Here is a 15,284-nt window from a genome sequence, read left to right as displayed (position 1 = left end):
TCTCATAACTCTTCCAACTGTTTATTTATGAAACATTTCGCTCAGAACGGAAGCGTCCTTAGTTGTGACACTGCTTCCATTTCCATTTTCCTTCAGTGTGAGCATGACTCACACACCTGTTACCCTGACACTGAAGTCCCTATTTTCACATTCTGATTGACTAGTCCAACAATGTCTGCATACTGTTTTCTCACTTTTCTGATCTGATCGACGTCATTCTTTATGTTCATATGTTAGGTTATTACTCATGGGGGCATGGAAGCTCTCTCATTCATTTCATGTTTATGCTTAAGCACTCTTTTGCAGCCTTTCCTCCCTAATCTTGTTAAAATATTCGTGTTGCCTTGTAATTCGCACTCCTGGAGAATGTGGAGTCCTGTTTCCTGTCGCTTGGTAAATATCAAATTGAATTGCAGATATTAAAGTGTAGTAATTAAGGTAACAGGGACTTTTTCCAATGACAATTTGCAAACAAATACCATCAGTTTGTCTATCTAACTAAATCTAATCACGCGTATTAAGGCTTCTTTTCTTACAGATTAACGTGATCATTCTGCTTCCAGACTGATATTTTGTCATGTGGTAGTATTATGCATTTTTTCCAGATTCCATATAAGCATATTTCTTCTGCCCCCCCCCCCACCTTTTTTTTTAGGCATATTTATTAAGCAACATTTTAGGTACCCTATATACGATTTCACTTTTAGGGAAAGCAGTGTCGTCCATTCACTTTAACCTGGCGTTTTCGTCCTTTAGCAGCATATTTTCCGTAGCTCAATGACTCAGTAAGATAATGCCGCAGCACTGCATTCTTTCCTTAGCACCTCTTCGTAACTAGCACCATATTCTAGTATCAATGCATTATTACAGCCCAGCATTTACCGTAACATTATGACAAGCAATGTTTGTACTAGTATGGTAACCATACAGTGGTCCAGCTACATGTGAAGGTAGTATGTCATTTATGATGCCATATCTACGTGGTGTTTGCCACAGTTTCATTTTCTAAATGCACAATATCAAGGATATCAAGGAAGTCAGTCAAATGTGATCCAAAGAAGGATAATATGTTTAGACTTTGTTTATTGATAGTTTTACAGCAAAGTACGGCGTGGGTGAAGGCAGCTGGCCGGTGGTGGAGAGTGGACCAGGAACAGCTGCCTCACATTCGCTTGTAAACAAATATCTAACTCACTACACGCTCCTCTTTTACGTCCTAGTTAATGTATCTATTTACATGTTACAAACACTGGATAAAAACTAAACAGTAATATCACAATAAATGGCAGATATCTTTGTACAATACATATATCTTTTTTTTTTTTTACATCTATGTTTTGTTGTGTTGTACTGGAATGCATTCGGTGGTGGTGAAAGAGGGAATGAGCCAAGACGAATATTAAGAGAAGTGGTCAGGTTAAGAATGTGTCGCTACCAACTTTATGTTTTGATCATAATGCTACTTTGAATGGCGTCAGGTTTATACAAGTAACACCAATATGCATCATAATCTTGAACTTTGGTGTCTCCTGGCACTGTGTTCTAGTGTGAAAGGAAAGAGTGGAAGACAAGAAGTGAAGAACAAGAAAGAGGGAAGGGCGACAATATGGCCCATACTGTGCTGCACATCGCATTTTACAACACTGTTCCTATATACACTGAGCACTTGCTTCACGCGACTATTTACAAGCCGCACTGGTGCCCCGTGATGTGAGGGTGAGGGAATGTGGGATGAAGTGAGGTGGGATGCGCGAGTGTAGGGCGGGTGAGGTAGTGAGGATGATAGGCGGGGCGGGGCGGGGCGGGGCGCGGATGAACTGCCGGAATCTTACACCTGCGACGCCGCCGCCTCAGAACGATAGTAAGGAGGCAGGGATGGTGTCGGCAGCGGTCCACCCGAGGAGAGTGGAGAGGGAGAGGCTGAGGAGGAGAGTGGTGATGTAAGAGGCGAGGAGGGGAGGGAGGCTGTCACGGTGAGTGAGGATCCGGGGAGAGGGGAGCCACCAGGAACTGAGGAAGCGAGGGAACGGAGGACCTCAGGACGGATAGCCTCCGGCCGTAGGGTTTCCGATCGCAGATCTTGCCTCAGGATTTCGTGTCGCAAGGCGTCGTGACGGATATCTGGTCGCAGAGCTTCAGGTCGAATGGTTTCGGGTCTTAATGCCTCTGGTCTCAGTGCTTCTGGCCTTAAAGCATCCCTCAGAGGATCTGAGGGGATGTGTGGCAGGATAGGAAGTCCTGGTGGATACAACCGGTATGCTAACGGCTTCTGCAGCGCGGCAGCGGCCGCAGCCTGACGGTAATACAGATCCACGGAAGCAGCTGCGGGACTAAGTGCAGCGGCGGCAGCAGCGGCGGCGGCGGCGGATGACGGCTGGGGAGGGTAGGGCCAGCCATAAGGAGCACTGTATATGCGCTGGACAGCCGCATAGTTGCCGGCCTCAGCAAGCAACTCCAGGCCTACGGCAGTCTGTCGTTTCCATTTGGTCCTGTAGAGAGAAATGATCACAGTAAATTTTGTGTAACTGTTGGGTACTGTTTGGTGTGTTTCAGCAATGTTGACAAAAATACAAGACTGCAGCTCAACAACATAACTTAGTCGATAGGCTACTCACCGTCTATTCTGGTACCAGGTCTTGACCTGAGTGTCGGTCAGGTTGAGCTTGGCCGCCAGCTCCATGCGGTCCTGCACACTCAAGTACTTCTGCCGCTCGAAGCTCTTCTCTAGTGTCTGCAGCTGGTTGTCTGTGAAGGCTGTGCGGGCCTTCCGCTGCTTCTTCAGGGGCGGAGGTCCCGAAGCATCAGAACATCCTTCGGCTCCTTCTGTAAAGAAAGAATAAATATGTTAATGTACTTTGAAATAAATTCAAATGAATATGAAATAATGACGCCCCGACTCTCCCTTCTCCCAAGTGGCCGCCAGCCCTGGGGTGCTACCACTCCCCTCCCTCGTAACTACTCTCGACGCCCACAAACTCATTAAATACTCTTAAACCAATTGACACCGGCATTAAGTAACCACCCCAATATGTCCATCAAGTCCCACCCTCCCTCCCTCCTCACTCTGGGCTCTCAGGGGAGGAAGGGAGCTTGTGGCGGGGCTGAGGATGGTTGAGTCTCGCATACGAACGACGCCCTGCCGTCCTTTTAACATGGCCCGCGGGAGAGGGGAGGAACCAAGTTTAAGTGGGTGATGTGAGGGGAGGCGGTAGGAGTGAGAGTGATGTGAGGGGAAGTGATGAGGGTATTGTGAGGGGAGGTGATGAGGGTAATGTGAGGGGAGGTGATGAGGATGATGTGATGTGAGGAATGACAAGAGTGATGATGTACGGAGACAACGCGTCCGCTGTTGATAAATGATGAAGAAGATGATTAGAAATTAAGGATTCATAAGCAGAAATATAAACTGTTCTTAACGTCCGAAAGGAGAGATCATGTACCAAAAATCATCCTAAGACTTTGTATCGTAGTACGATTCTGATAATCCAGTTAACTGAATCTAATTTCTGTAACGCAACAATATACACACAAAAAAATAAAGTTTAAATATTGAAATTCATAAAAATGTCACGAAACACAGTCAGTTTAGGAATCTACGCTATTTATAAATCAAATCTTGGCTCTTAATTCATGTACAGCAATTATTTTTCCTACTGTAACTGCTAGCAAACAGTTCACGCTTTCTCCAAGAATTAGATTGTAAACCGAAACGGAAATTAAGGAAGGGTGGTTAAATCCATGACTGGGAATCTAAACCGCGCGTGACCAAAATTATTCTGAGCCGGAACTGACCTCACCCTGCTTCCTTTCCTTACTCTTTCTCTCTCTTTACGTTCACCACATTGCGTCCTTATTCTTCTTCCCTATCAGAATCTTTTTTTTTTTTTTCATATTTCTCTCTTTTAACATCGCTTCTCTTTTCACTGCTTACTGCCATACTTTCTCATTCGTTTACCCTTACTGTCCTTGCTTTCCCACTCCCCTAGGCCCCCCCCCATCTCTTTCCTTTCCCTACTCCACTGTTTCCGCATTTCCTCTACCCTCGCACGCTTCTCCACATCCTAAATAGATGATCCCATTAACGCCTCTCTTGTTTTAGAAGGAAGGGAGCGACCACATCCTGTTAATGTCGAGTTTGTCCCCCCTGCTGCACTCTGCCATTACCATTATCATCATAATCATCATTATCATCACATTTACTGGCATTATTTCCATAACCGTGTGAAATTTATATTACCATTGTCAACAGATCGCATCATTGCCTTAATGGATCGTCGCTTTAAAATGACATCCCTGTTTCGCTAATGTACTGTTAGTATGTCACTGTATTGCTTTTGCTGTTTTACTGTAGATCACTGAAGATGGCGTGAGAAGGATGTTAAAACGTCTGACAATACTGTTATAATTAAAGTTCTTGTCATCCAGTCCTGCTGAAGCTTACTGTAGATTCCCCATGAATGTATATACATACATACAGACATATACATATCTATCTATCTATCTATCTATCTATCTATCTATCTATCTATCTATATATATATATATATATATATATATATATATATATATATAGATATACATATATATATATATAGCTATATATATATATATATATATATATATATATATATATAAATGTATGTACTGTATATGTATATATATATTCACAGAGGTCTATGGTATCTGGATTCACATCGTCCATGCCTATTGACAGACTAATTACTCACCATAACATCATCTCAGTTCACGTAAGTAATAAGCATTATCATTTTTTTAAAGGCGTCTTACACACTGCCTATTACTAGCGCAGTCACCAGGACCATTACTGTGGCTACTGTGACAACCATAGCCATGAGGACTGTCAGCGTGACCCCGCACTCGGCGCCACCCCTCCTCAGTACAGCCATAACAGTATTAGCGAGGGGGCCGGATTCGACACGCTCATCTGCGGTGAAGCCAGCAAGGAGCCTCTGAGCGCCGCGCCACGGATATCTCAAGCTCACAGTCGCACACTTCGAGTAGTTCGCAGCATCTGAGGCTAGCACAATAAGAGAAACTTACGACACGACTAAAAAAAAAAAAAAATAGCAATTTTCTCCTGTGACGGATATGGAAAGAAGATTTAGAGTAGCAGTATATTCGGGGATGTTGAAATTATGTATCTGTATCATCTAACACATATTTGTATAAGTTGGTAACTGGATATTTTTAAAGAAACAAGACAAACTGATATTATACTCGTTGGTGCTCGGACTAAGAAATTAAAGAAATGAGGCTTATCAGTATGTTTTCGTGTTTCGTAGATGCAAAATTTCAGATGACTCCATTAACCAGTAGCGTCACCGCGATAAAACAAAGTTTGCATTAGAGCCAAACAAATAGCTGCTGAAAACCGTGATGCAAAGTTAAAAATTCTAGAGTAATATAAAACGATATGAATAATTATAAACATATCACCCCGCTTCACCACACCTCCATCCATCCATCCCCGTCACTCGGGAAGCCCTTGTAAATATTGATGCCTCATTTACCCGACAGCAAACATCGCGGCCCACCATGGGACAGCCGTGAGATAATCGGTGGTGCACGCTCCCTGCTGAGCACCGCTGGAACGACGTCCTGCAAAGAACCCGACCATCGATCCACGAACCAGTAGCGAATGGATTAATGCGAAAATCAATAACGAAAAGGACCATAAATATCACAAACACGTGAGGCCTAAATTGAGATGTGAATTCGACAATGGAGTTTAAAGTGATATTAAAAGGGATCAGTAGGAGTGGAAGGCGCAGATTTCGTGCCGGTGATTAATGTCTCATGTGTGGAGTTATAAGTGTCCTGTATTCCATTATCTACAAAAAGAACATCAAACATTGTTCACTTTTCTTTCAAAACTGAAAATTAGAGACGCAGGATTGTGTGAGTTATGTGTCGGAAAAATTCTACGTTGTCCCGTGTGCCGTTGTCGAACTAAAATTGCCAGGAAATCAAAGAATATCAATAGGATATAATCATTACCACCGCTACTAATTATCCTGTTTACATAGAAGCGTAAAAGCAAAGCAAGTAATTATGAACGTTATGTTCCATGGATATCTATTTGATACAGTATATATTTAGGTAACACCATCCTTCACAACATTGACTCGTAAAATAACCATTTGTGAAAAAAAAAATTACACTGAAGTTTGGCGTTAAATTAATTGTGCATCTACCCCTAAAAGACGCGGTATGCTCAGACTGAAGTTGTAAAACAGATATGTGAATTAAGGGTGACTGGACCGAGTAAATATGCAGAGAGTGTGCAGACAGTCTACTGTGACGTGTGTCGAATTATACGCTGCCCTGGACGAAGGCTGATATAAATGACGATGGACACTGAAGGAAGATGATCGGTCATCAAGGAGGATCGGATGGAGTGAACCATCAGTGAAGTTATTTGAGGTAATGATGAGGGATACATGAGGGTGACTGATGGTGATAATGGTGACGATAAGTGACTGTCAAGAGACTAAAGAGTAAAGGTTATATTGAAGGGTAACGGGACATGATGAAGTAATGAGTGTGACAAGTATTAGTGGTGCTTTTGGTAATGATGATTTTGGGCTTTGAACTCTCAGGAGGTAGAGGTGATTTTCAGTGTGCTTTGGATACGAATGGGAGGCAAGGCTGGTGGAAGGTATGTGACGAAAAAATGTAACGGTGCAGTTAAATGGCAACAGCGATTTGGAGAACTAGTTGGGGTGGATGGGAGTATAGTTCAGAAAAGTGAATAACAAAGCTGAAAGTCTAATATGCTTCGATGGAGCCTTTGTCGTGGAACATGATATTAAAGAATAATAAAGTACAGGTCAAACTGTTTTTTATATAATGTGGAATGTGGGAGAGATGTTAGACTGAACTCAGGACAGAAATGCCAAATCACACACGGTAAAACAAAAACAAACAAAACATACAAAATGAATATTTTACTTTTAAAGATCATGTAAATCAGTATGATGGTCTAGAATACGCTACTCTTCTGTTGACCTACTTGTTATAAATGCAGATAAAACTGTTCTGTAACAATTGCTTGACTTTCACTGGTATTGATATTCAGTGATGGACGTATGTGACGGTGTTAAGTAGTAGCGATGAGGGATACTGAGCGATGACTGGGTACTGACAGCATGCATAACAATGGTACAAGTAAAATTCAAGGAGACGGACATATAAAACTTAAGAGATCGGTGATTTTATAATATAGGTGGGAAAGTTAAAACTACGAATCTGGATATACAGGCTACCCAACATCAATATGCATTTTACATGAGTTTCAAGGCAATATCAATTCCGTATTAGAAGCTGTAAGTTGCATTATTTCTGAACTCTTTCTTTCCCTTTCATGATCACTCCCACGCCTAAAATCAACTTTATAACTTGTTACAAGCATATTGGTATCAACAGCATTGTAGCAAGTAGGCCACAAAGATCATAACCACCACAGCCACCATCACCACCACCGTCACTGTCACTTTTACGTTAGATACTGGATGTGCATCATATACCAAACTCCTTTACTAACATAACCTCTGAAATGTTCATCAACGTCAGTATATAACACCATATTATGTCAGTATTGAGTGAGAGAAAGAATTAATTAGTATTACGCAGAAGTAAGACAGCGCTATACAATCCTGTTAGTAATAATAAAAGGGTAGAATAGATAAGGTGGGACTGGGGAGACAAAAGGGAGTAAATGTGAGCAACAAAGACTGTAATTTGTAAATTACGGAATCAATACACCTTCCAAAGAGAAGCACGCGAGCTAAATAACATCAAATAACGCCTGCGACTAAGAAATAATAATAACGAAACAGACAGATCAGATATGCAGTAATGATTATTATAACGTCAATAATACTAACATGATTTTAACACCCATTAATTTCAGATACTCCACCAGGAAAATCCGCTGCTGGTTTAATTCTTTTAAAATCTGCCGTATAAATAGCAATATAATATGCTAATGGCGCCCTCAGCACTAAGCATAAAAAAACTGCTATTTTAGTGGAGAGGGAGGGGATGAGGGGGTGAGGGGTGAGAGGGAGAGATAGGAAGGAAAGTAAGCGAAGAGATGGAATAACGGGAGGGAGGAAAAAAAGAACAGAAAAGAGGAAGGGATAGAGAGGGGGAGAGCAGCGCGACGAAGGCACTGACAGAAGAAAGAGACTGGGGTGAAGGGGAAGAAAAAAAAAAGAAAAAAAAGGGTGAAGCGAGGGGAGAGAGAGAGAGAGAGAGAGAGAGAGAGAGAGAGAGAGAGAGAGAGAGAGAGAGAGAGAGAGAAATGGAGAAATGAATTCCCGGAGCTAGGCAACTAAGGCCATATAGCCCCGCTGGGTTACAGGAGGGCGCTACCCCTCCCGGCAGATAGAGAGAGGAACAGTGTGGGAATACAAAGGGAGGGTGAATCCATTTTACTACCGCAGGACTGGGGGGTTTGTGGGGCAATTAGCTAAGTCGTTGGCCAGTCATGAAGCTGAGAGCAAGATTGTTTCTCGTGAATTACTGATAAGGCGATGTTTAGTCATTACGTGGAGGGAATCAGAGGTGGAAGTAGATGAAGGGAAATAGACGGGAATGGAAAAAAAAAAAACATGGGGGAAATGTAGATGAGAGGAACAGAAGATGAAGTAAGGATGGCACGAAGAAGGGTGAAGTAAAAACAAAAATGTAATTAGCTTTCACTCATTCATTCAGAGTACGTTTTTATATCTTATTTTTGCCTTCTCCCGATGAGTTTATTCTGATTAGTAGAAGCTTCATGATTTACAAGGATTAGATACAGCCTTGATCTGCTGTTCTGTGTTAAGCTGAATAAACTGTGTGGTGTCAACATGAATCTACCAAAAATTATCCCCTCTGGTTGAAACGGTAAAATAATTAATAATAATGATAGTGATAATAATAATAAGATGAAGAAGAAGAAGAAGAAGAAGAAGAAAAAGAAGAAGAAGAAGAAGAACAACAACAACAACAACAAACAACAACAACAACAACAAGAGGAAGAACAAGAGCAAGAGGAAGAACAAGAGCAAGAAGAAGAAAAACAAGAACAAGGAGAAAAAAAGGTAAATACTGTATAAAGCGAATACATAAAAGAGAAAATAAAGGCCAAGTTAAGTGAACAGTAATAACAGGAGGGAGAACTGGAATGAGAAGGCCGAGAGGGATTTACTCTACACTACAATAAAAATAAAATAAAACTAAAAAGAAAAAGTAAGATATGAAAAAAAAAATTGTTTTGCCCTTAAATTTGTATCATGGTATTCATATGCAATGTTAAAACAGATTTCACTGTCGTCTAAAAAAAAAATAACATGGCATCGGACTTGCTAACTTCCAACAGCCACGGTGACTAGCAACACTCTAGCCTCCCTCTTGCGTGATTCACCTTACCTCTGGCCTCATACGTCGGGGATGAATAATAAAATCAGTGAATATGAAGACAGAAGGCCTCGTTTAGCCTGTCACCATAATATTACTTCTCATCTGGTGTAGTGGTTAAATGCTCCCCCTCAGAGTGATAGCCTTGTGTAGGTTCGATCCCCAAGAGGTGACTGCAGGTGTTTCGACCATAGAATGCCACCAAGGGGAGTGAGCTAGTCATCTACCCTTAAATGTACAGAACTACGGTAGCCTAGTCTGGAAGTCCTACACATGAGGGTAAAATGGGATTAGCTGTTACTGTTTTTATTTTATCATTACTGAATGGATAGTGCTCAAACTGAATCAGCACAACAGAGGAACTAGCCAGCTAAACTATGTCCACCCACTCAGTTGTCGCGGTGCTTTTGTGAATATTGTCTTTGTGCTTTACGGAGGCTCAGGTCCCCGTGCTTGCCAGGATTCAGTGTTGGATTTAGTCGGGTGAAGAGGAGGCGTGGCAGGGCGAGAGTAATGACGGGATGATGGCTCCATATATCACCGGGCTTAATACCGCTGCCGGGGTGCTGAGCGAACTAGGACCTAGCGAGGGACTGCTATGGTATTAATATTTCAAGGACGCAATACGAAAAACCACACGCACCTCGGGGCCTGTACGGATGGCAGTGATTACCGAAACGAGACTGTATGGGGAGATAGGTTTGATGATATGGAGGCATTATAACCAGCTAAAGAAAGGGAATAACTCCTGATAAACACAAAACGCATATGTGGGGAACATGAGCTAGCACTGATACGTCACCAGGTTCTCAAGCATGAAACAAAAACACGAGACACATGAACTACGCGATAAAAATCAGATAAGAAGGGTAATTTCCCACAACAGCGTTTCATATCCTCCCCTCCACTTCTTTATTCTGCAGTTAAAGCGGAAAGTCAAGAGCATTAACACGACAGCACAGCGCAGTCACCCTTTCGGCCCCTCGTCTGGGTAAAAAGAAAGGAACCTTGCCTGTAAGCAGAGTTTATATAGTTATGAAGGTGGGTCGTGAATGGAACAAGGAGACTTTGTATACCCATATCATATAATTATGATACTGGAAGTAGTGACAAAGGAAGAGATGTGTGAAAAATTACAATATCCTTGTTCTTAAATAACTCACTGCATTAGAGGAAACAAATGTTAGTAACAGAATTGCATATACCTGTTTTATCCTTTCTACAGTAACTTAATAGTAAAAACACCATAACAAAATTATTTGGCTACTTGCTATATATATTTATGGCTGAAGACAAGAAAAGAATAGGACGAACTGGTATAATGAGAAAGGAACTAGTAATGCAAGACAACAAATGGAGTTAAGTGGAACACGTCGAGTGCGACTCTTGCGACTTACTACCCTCTGCTCGAGTTCCCAACCCCACACTTCCCGACACAAACACACGCACCCACACTAACAACCCTGTAATCACACCAGCCATTTTTCCAATTAATGGCAACTTGCTTTTATTTACGGCGCCATCACCTGAGTGGGCGAATATCTTTACCTTTGATGACAGTAATGTGGAAGGAAGAGAGGGGGCAGGGGGAAAGGGGAGAAGGGGTTCGCTGTGTTTCTCAAGGAGAGGGACAGAATGAAAGCAATGAGAAGACAGATTGTGTTTGATAAATGATAATGCGAGGCAGGCAGACAAGTAGAACGGAAGGCATGAAGTTAGGGTAAACAGTGAGACGGTCAATTACATGATATAAAGAGTGTGAAAAGATGCAGAGAGAGAAAAGAAATCTAGAGGAAGCAAAACAGTTTGGCAGACGTCCCTTCAATAACCCATTCTCATCGGCGGCAGCTCCCAGGTGGGCATTACGATCAATTATGTACACCTTGGGTCACGACACACAGGTGGCCTCTCTCCCACCGACACCTCGCTGGACCCGAAATCCACACCTCACAGGGCACTCGGTTCTCTAAATTTCACGATATGCATTAATGGACCGAAAAGAAAACCGTACTGTACTCTTACAATTTTCTTACATATTTCACTGCCTACCTATCTGTATAACTATCTACCTAGTTATCTAGCCATTTATATCTGCCTCTCTGTCTATCTAACTTATCTTTGTACTGATTTATCAGTCTTCCTATCTCTGCCTATTTATCTATCTATCTCTGTCGATCTATCCATCCATCTATCTATCTGTCTCCAAGACATCAGCGTTCTTTGAAGAATGTATACTTCCTATTCTCTGTATAAACTTCCCTCACTTTTATTTGGACTGCAGGATTGCAGGAGGAAGTGTGAATGTGAGGGGGTGTGAGGACGTGGGAGGGGCCGGGGTGGATATAGAAGCTCAGCGGCCCCTCAGGTAATTGTCTCAAATTAGCCTAAGCACGCGACCCTTTCATTATTCAGGAGAAATAAATGTATATCTGTCCTGTGTCAACATCACGCCTGAATAATTAACGCCGCTGAGGCACAATTACCGAACTGCTGGTGTTCTGGGAAAGAGCCCTGAGGGGACATTTAGACGAGTAGCAATGCAATAAAGTGATATTGAATATCCTAAATCAGCAGGGAAGTTATACAAACCACGGATACATATATTACTTAAGAACATAAACTATATGCACCATACACCCAAGTCTACAAATATATGACCATAAAGCAATTTTGTGAATATTTGTGGTCTTGTATAAACCTTGCGCTGAAAATCTAGGGAAAGTCAGCAGGATACAACCACGTAAATAGAAAATACTAAACTGTTTTTGAGATTAGCTTATTATTGTGAGTTTTATATTTTTGGCTTTACAGTGTGTATATATATATATATATATATATATATATATATATATATATATATATATATATATATATATATATATATATATATATATATATATCGGTATATTACTACCTATGCAGCAATTTAACCATTAAATATAGTCCACTTTATTCTCCAGCCAAATATTCTTCATATCTCCTGACTACTCAAAGTTCAGTCTCTCTGTCGCTGTTTGAGAATGAACTCGGGTATCGATGTTGTGCCACTAATAAAATATAAGCCTTCCACCAAGAACAGACCCGCAGTTTTTACTGCAAGAATCAACACTGGCCACTTTTCTTTGTAAATGACAATGTGCAAATGGTCGTAGTAATGAAGAAGCAGTACCGTGGCTAAAGTTGTGGCCATCTGATTAATATTTATGCACTGTTAGGGCAGTCCATCCAACTCTCTATTAAGCTCGATAAAGGTTGTGTTTTCATAAACCCAGCGTGAGACTGTGGTTCTTATGACGTCCTGAATGGCTCTCCACTTCAGGGCTCAATATATGATAAAGCTTATGAGAAGAGAGATTCAATATTCAACACAAAGCGAATGATAAATGGCAGGTACATTTTCGAAGAGGACAATTGAGTGGTTTGGTCGGCGACATGGGAAGCTTTGTCACCCGCCCGCCGCTGCCATCCTCGTCGCCCAGTGGTTGTAATTTGCCGCTGGTGAGTGCATGGGTGAATCAAGCTATTACAAGGCCGTATTCTAGATGGCATAGGGCGATTCGTTGCAGCTTTTCCTTCGCGATTCATACAAAACATTACTCCGTATACTCTAATAGATCGACACTAAATATATGTAACATGATAGAACATGAAGGTGTTGTTGTTGTTGTGGCCCCAGGCTCATCCGAACGTGGGCACGGTAGACTGTAGAATGAAGATGTCCTTTCCCTGCAGTCCACAATCCTCCTTTCGGGTGGGTGGTTGACGAACTTTTGTATAAATGGGTAGCGAGTTGCTTGGTTACACTGGCGCCATTGCGAGATGGTACCTCTTTGCAGCATAGAGTCTGGGTGCAATATGCATAACAAATCGCTAGATAAACGTCCTACGAGGTCTTCAGTGCCAACCATCAAGACGACGTTGTGTTTTGTGATACACATCGCCACACAAGTAACACAAACGGCCCACACACGCACATACTATGCATTCACCATGATGCAAAATTAATAATCTGCTTTTCTGAAGTGCTGAATTATCTACGTGTGAGTTATATAGGAGTATTTTTGATGGAGTCATCCGATGATGATAGTAAATGTAAGTAGTAACACCAGGGAGAGTTATGACGCTAAAAAAATCTTCCATTATTGAATGCTATGCTGGTGATATATAGCCTAAAGTGATTCATACTTTTCGAGGTAGGAAATTCAATTTTATTAAATACTGTACTCCTAGTAACACCAATTTGCAGAACTACTTGCGACAAAAATCGATATGAAACTGAGGATAATGGGCTTCCTATGGCATCACTTAGTTACGCACGGAAGCACAGTCAACGGTACTTTAACCACGCTGTTGATAGTGACCCTTCCATCGCAAGTAATATTAAATGAAAAATTAGGCCTTCATATACCTTTGTATCTAAATCTGTGCACTGCAATTCGTCCACCATAATTTCGCTGATTTTTTTCAACTTCTTTCCCGTCGCTCAGTCGCAGGACAAGACAGTACCACGGTCCTATATCCTCTCCACTTTTTTTTTTTTTTCCCTCGTGACGATAACCATATTCTCATACTACACCTCAACGTTCAGGACAGAAAGATGGTAATTTTAGGCCAAGTTATAGTGAACAAAGTGTAGATTATTATAATATTTTTAATGATCATGGCTTTAGCACCCGTTCTCTACGTAAAACGTTACGATGTGATAGTGAGCAACAAGACCCCGTGTGCGTGCGTGCGTCAAGTAACTCCTGACACCCACAGCTTAATACAAAGAACCCAGTAAATCCCTTTTGAGGCGGCGGTGGTCAGACCCCGCCGCCCCGCCCCGCCAGCTGATAACTCACTCACTCACGCCACCACACCGTCACGTCAACACTCGCTAAACCGGGTGACGCTAAGCAAATAATACCACAAGTGATCTCTGGCTTCCCCAGCTACCTTCATCACTAAACAAATTACAGCTATAGTATTACATGTCTCACTGTGGATTGTTCTTTCAGAGTCCTGGATAAGGAGCAATATTCTTATGTAAATAAAAACAACACACTTTCCACACAATAACTACACGGCATCATATAACTGAAGAACAGTTTATAATTCATTAGTGGACTTAAAGTTACTAAGAATATTGTAAGAACTATTACACTATACGCAAACGCATTTTTTTCCTGTTAGCAGTTTTAATGTGTGGCCTGACTAAACCGTGCATACAAGGCTAATTTTATGACCTGGAATGGGATGGCTTTTCTACAACAACATCTTAAGAGAAGGGCTATCAAACTCACCTGTTTCGTTGTTATCGTCCTCGTCATGACTGGCGTCGCCCTCAAGATCTATGTCGTCCTCCTCTGGGTGTGTTCGAGTGAGGCTGAGGTCTTTGGGCTCCTCTAACGTAGGTGTCGGTGGTGCCGTGGTCTCGCTGTGTGCGGCGACTGGCGGAGGTTTGTGCTGGGCCAGGATGTCAGTGATCATGAACTTGGGTCTTGGTGTAGGAGCCTCCGAGGTCTCGTGGGTCGGTGATGATCCTCCTCCAGGTTGAGATTCGTCCTTCATTGCTCCTGGTGCAGCAGACACCCGCACGCCCACCCTAGTACACACTTCCACAGTCATTTCTTAGAAAGGGTCCACTAGTATTAGCGCTTCGTCTCAGTCAACTGTCGACAAGCCACCACCACCTTACTGTCACCCACGCTCGCGCTCGACTGACTGACTGCCTCTCTCCACGGTCCACCCTTCTGTGATGGCCGACTATCCTACTCCACCCACAGAATCAGGTCGCCCCGCCCTACGTCTTCTCCACCACTAACGCTTAGCACTCGGTACTGACTCCTCCCTCTCCGCGTGGCTGATCCACCCAG

The 15,284-nt window shown here is 42.3% G+C and overlaps 1 protein-coding gene across 1 annotated transcript; it reads right to left on the bottom strand.

Annotated features, from left to right (window-relative positions):
* Positions 1 to 1,104: 1,104 nt before the first annotated feature.
* LOC145389697 (uncharacterized) lies at positions 1,105 to 15,060 on the bottom strand. The gene is made up of 3 exons (XM_080264905.1): positions 14,712 to 15,060; positions 2,616 to 2,823; positions 1,105 to 2,489 (listed from the first exon to the last, which is right to left on the bottom strand). Exons 1-3 carry the CDS (start codon positions 15,034 to 15,036, stop codon positions 1,829 to 1,831), a joined length of 1,194 nt encoding a protein of 397 aa, XP_080121031.1. The 5' UTR covers positions 15,037 to 15,060; the 3' UTR covers positions 1,105 to 1,828.
* Positions 15,061 to 15,284: the final 224 nt, after the last annotated feature.

The sequence above is a fragment of the Coenobita brevimanus genome, chromosome 14 (genome assembly GCF_032717465.1).
Source record: "Coenobita brevimanus isolate Jiangsu-jjx chromosome 14, ASM3271746v2, whole genome shotgun sequence".
Taxonomy (NCBI): domain Eukaryota; kingdom Metazoa; phylum Arthropoda; class Malacostraca; order Decapoda; family Coenobitidae; genus Coenobita; species Coenobita brevimanus.
This window is presented reverse-complemented; position numbering and strand designations above follow the sequence as displayed.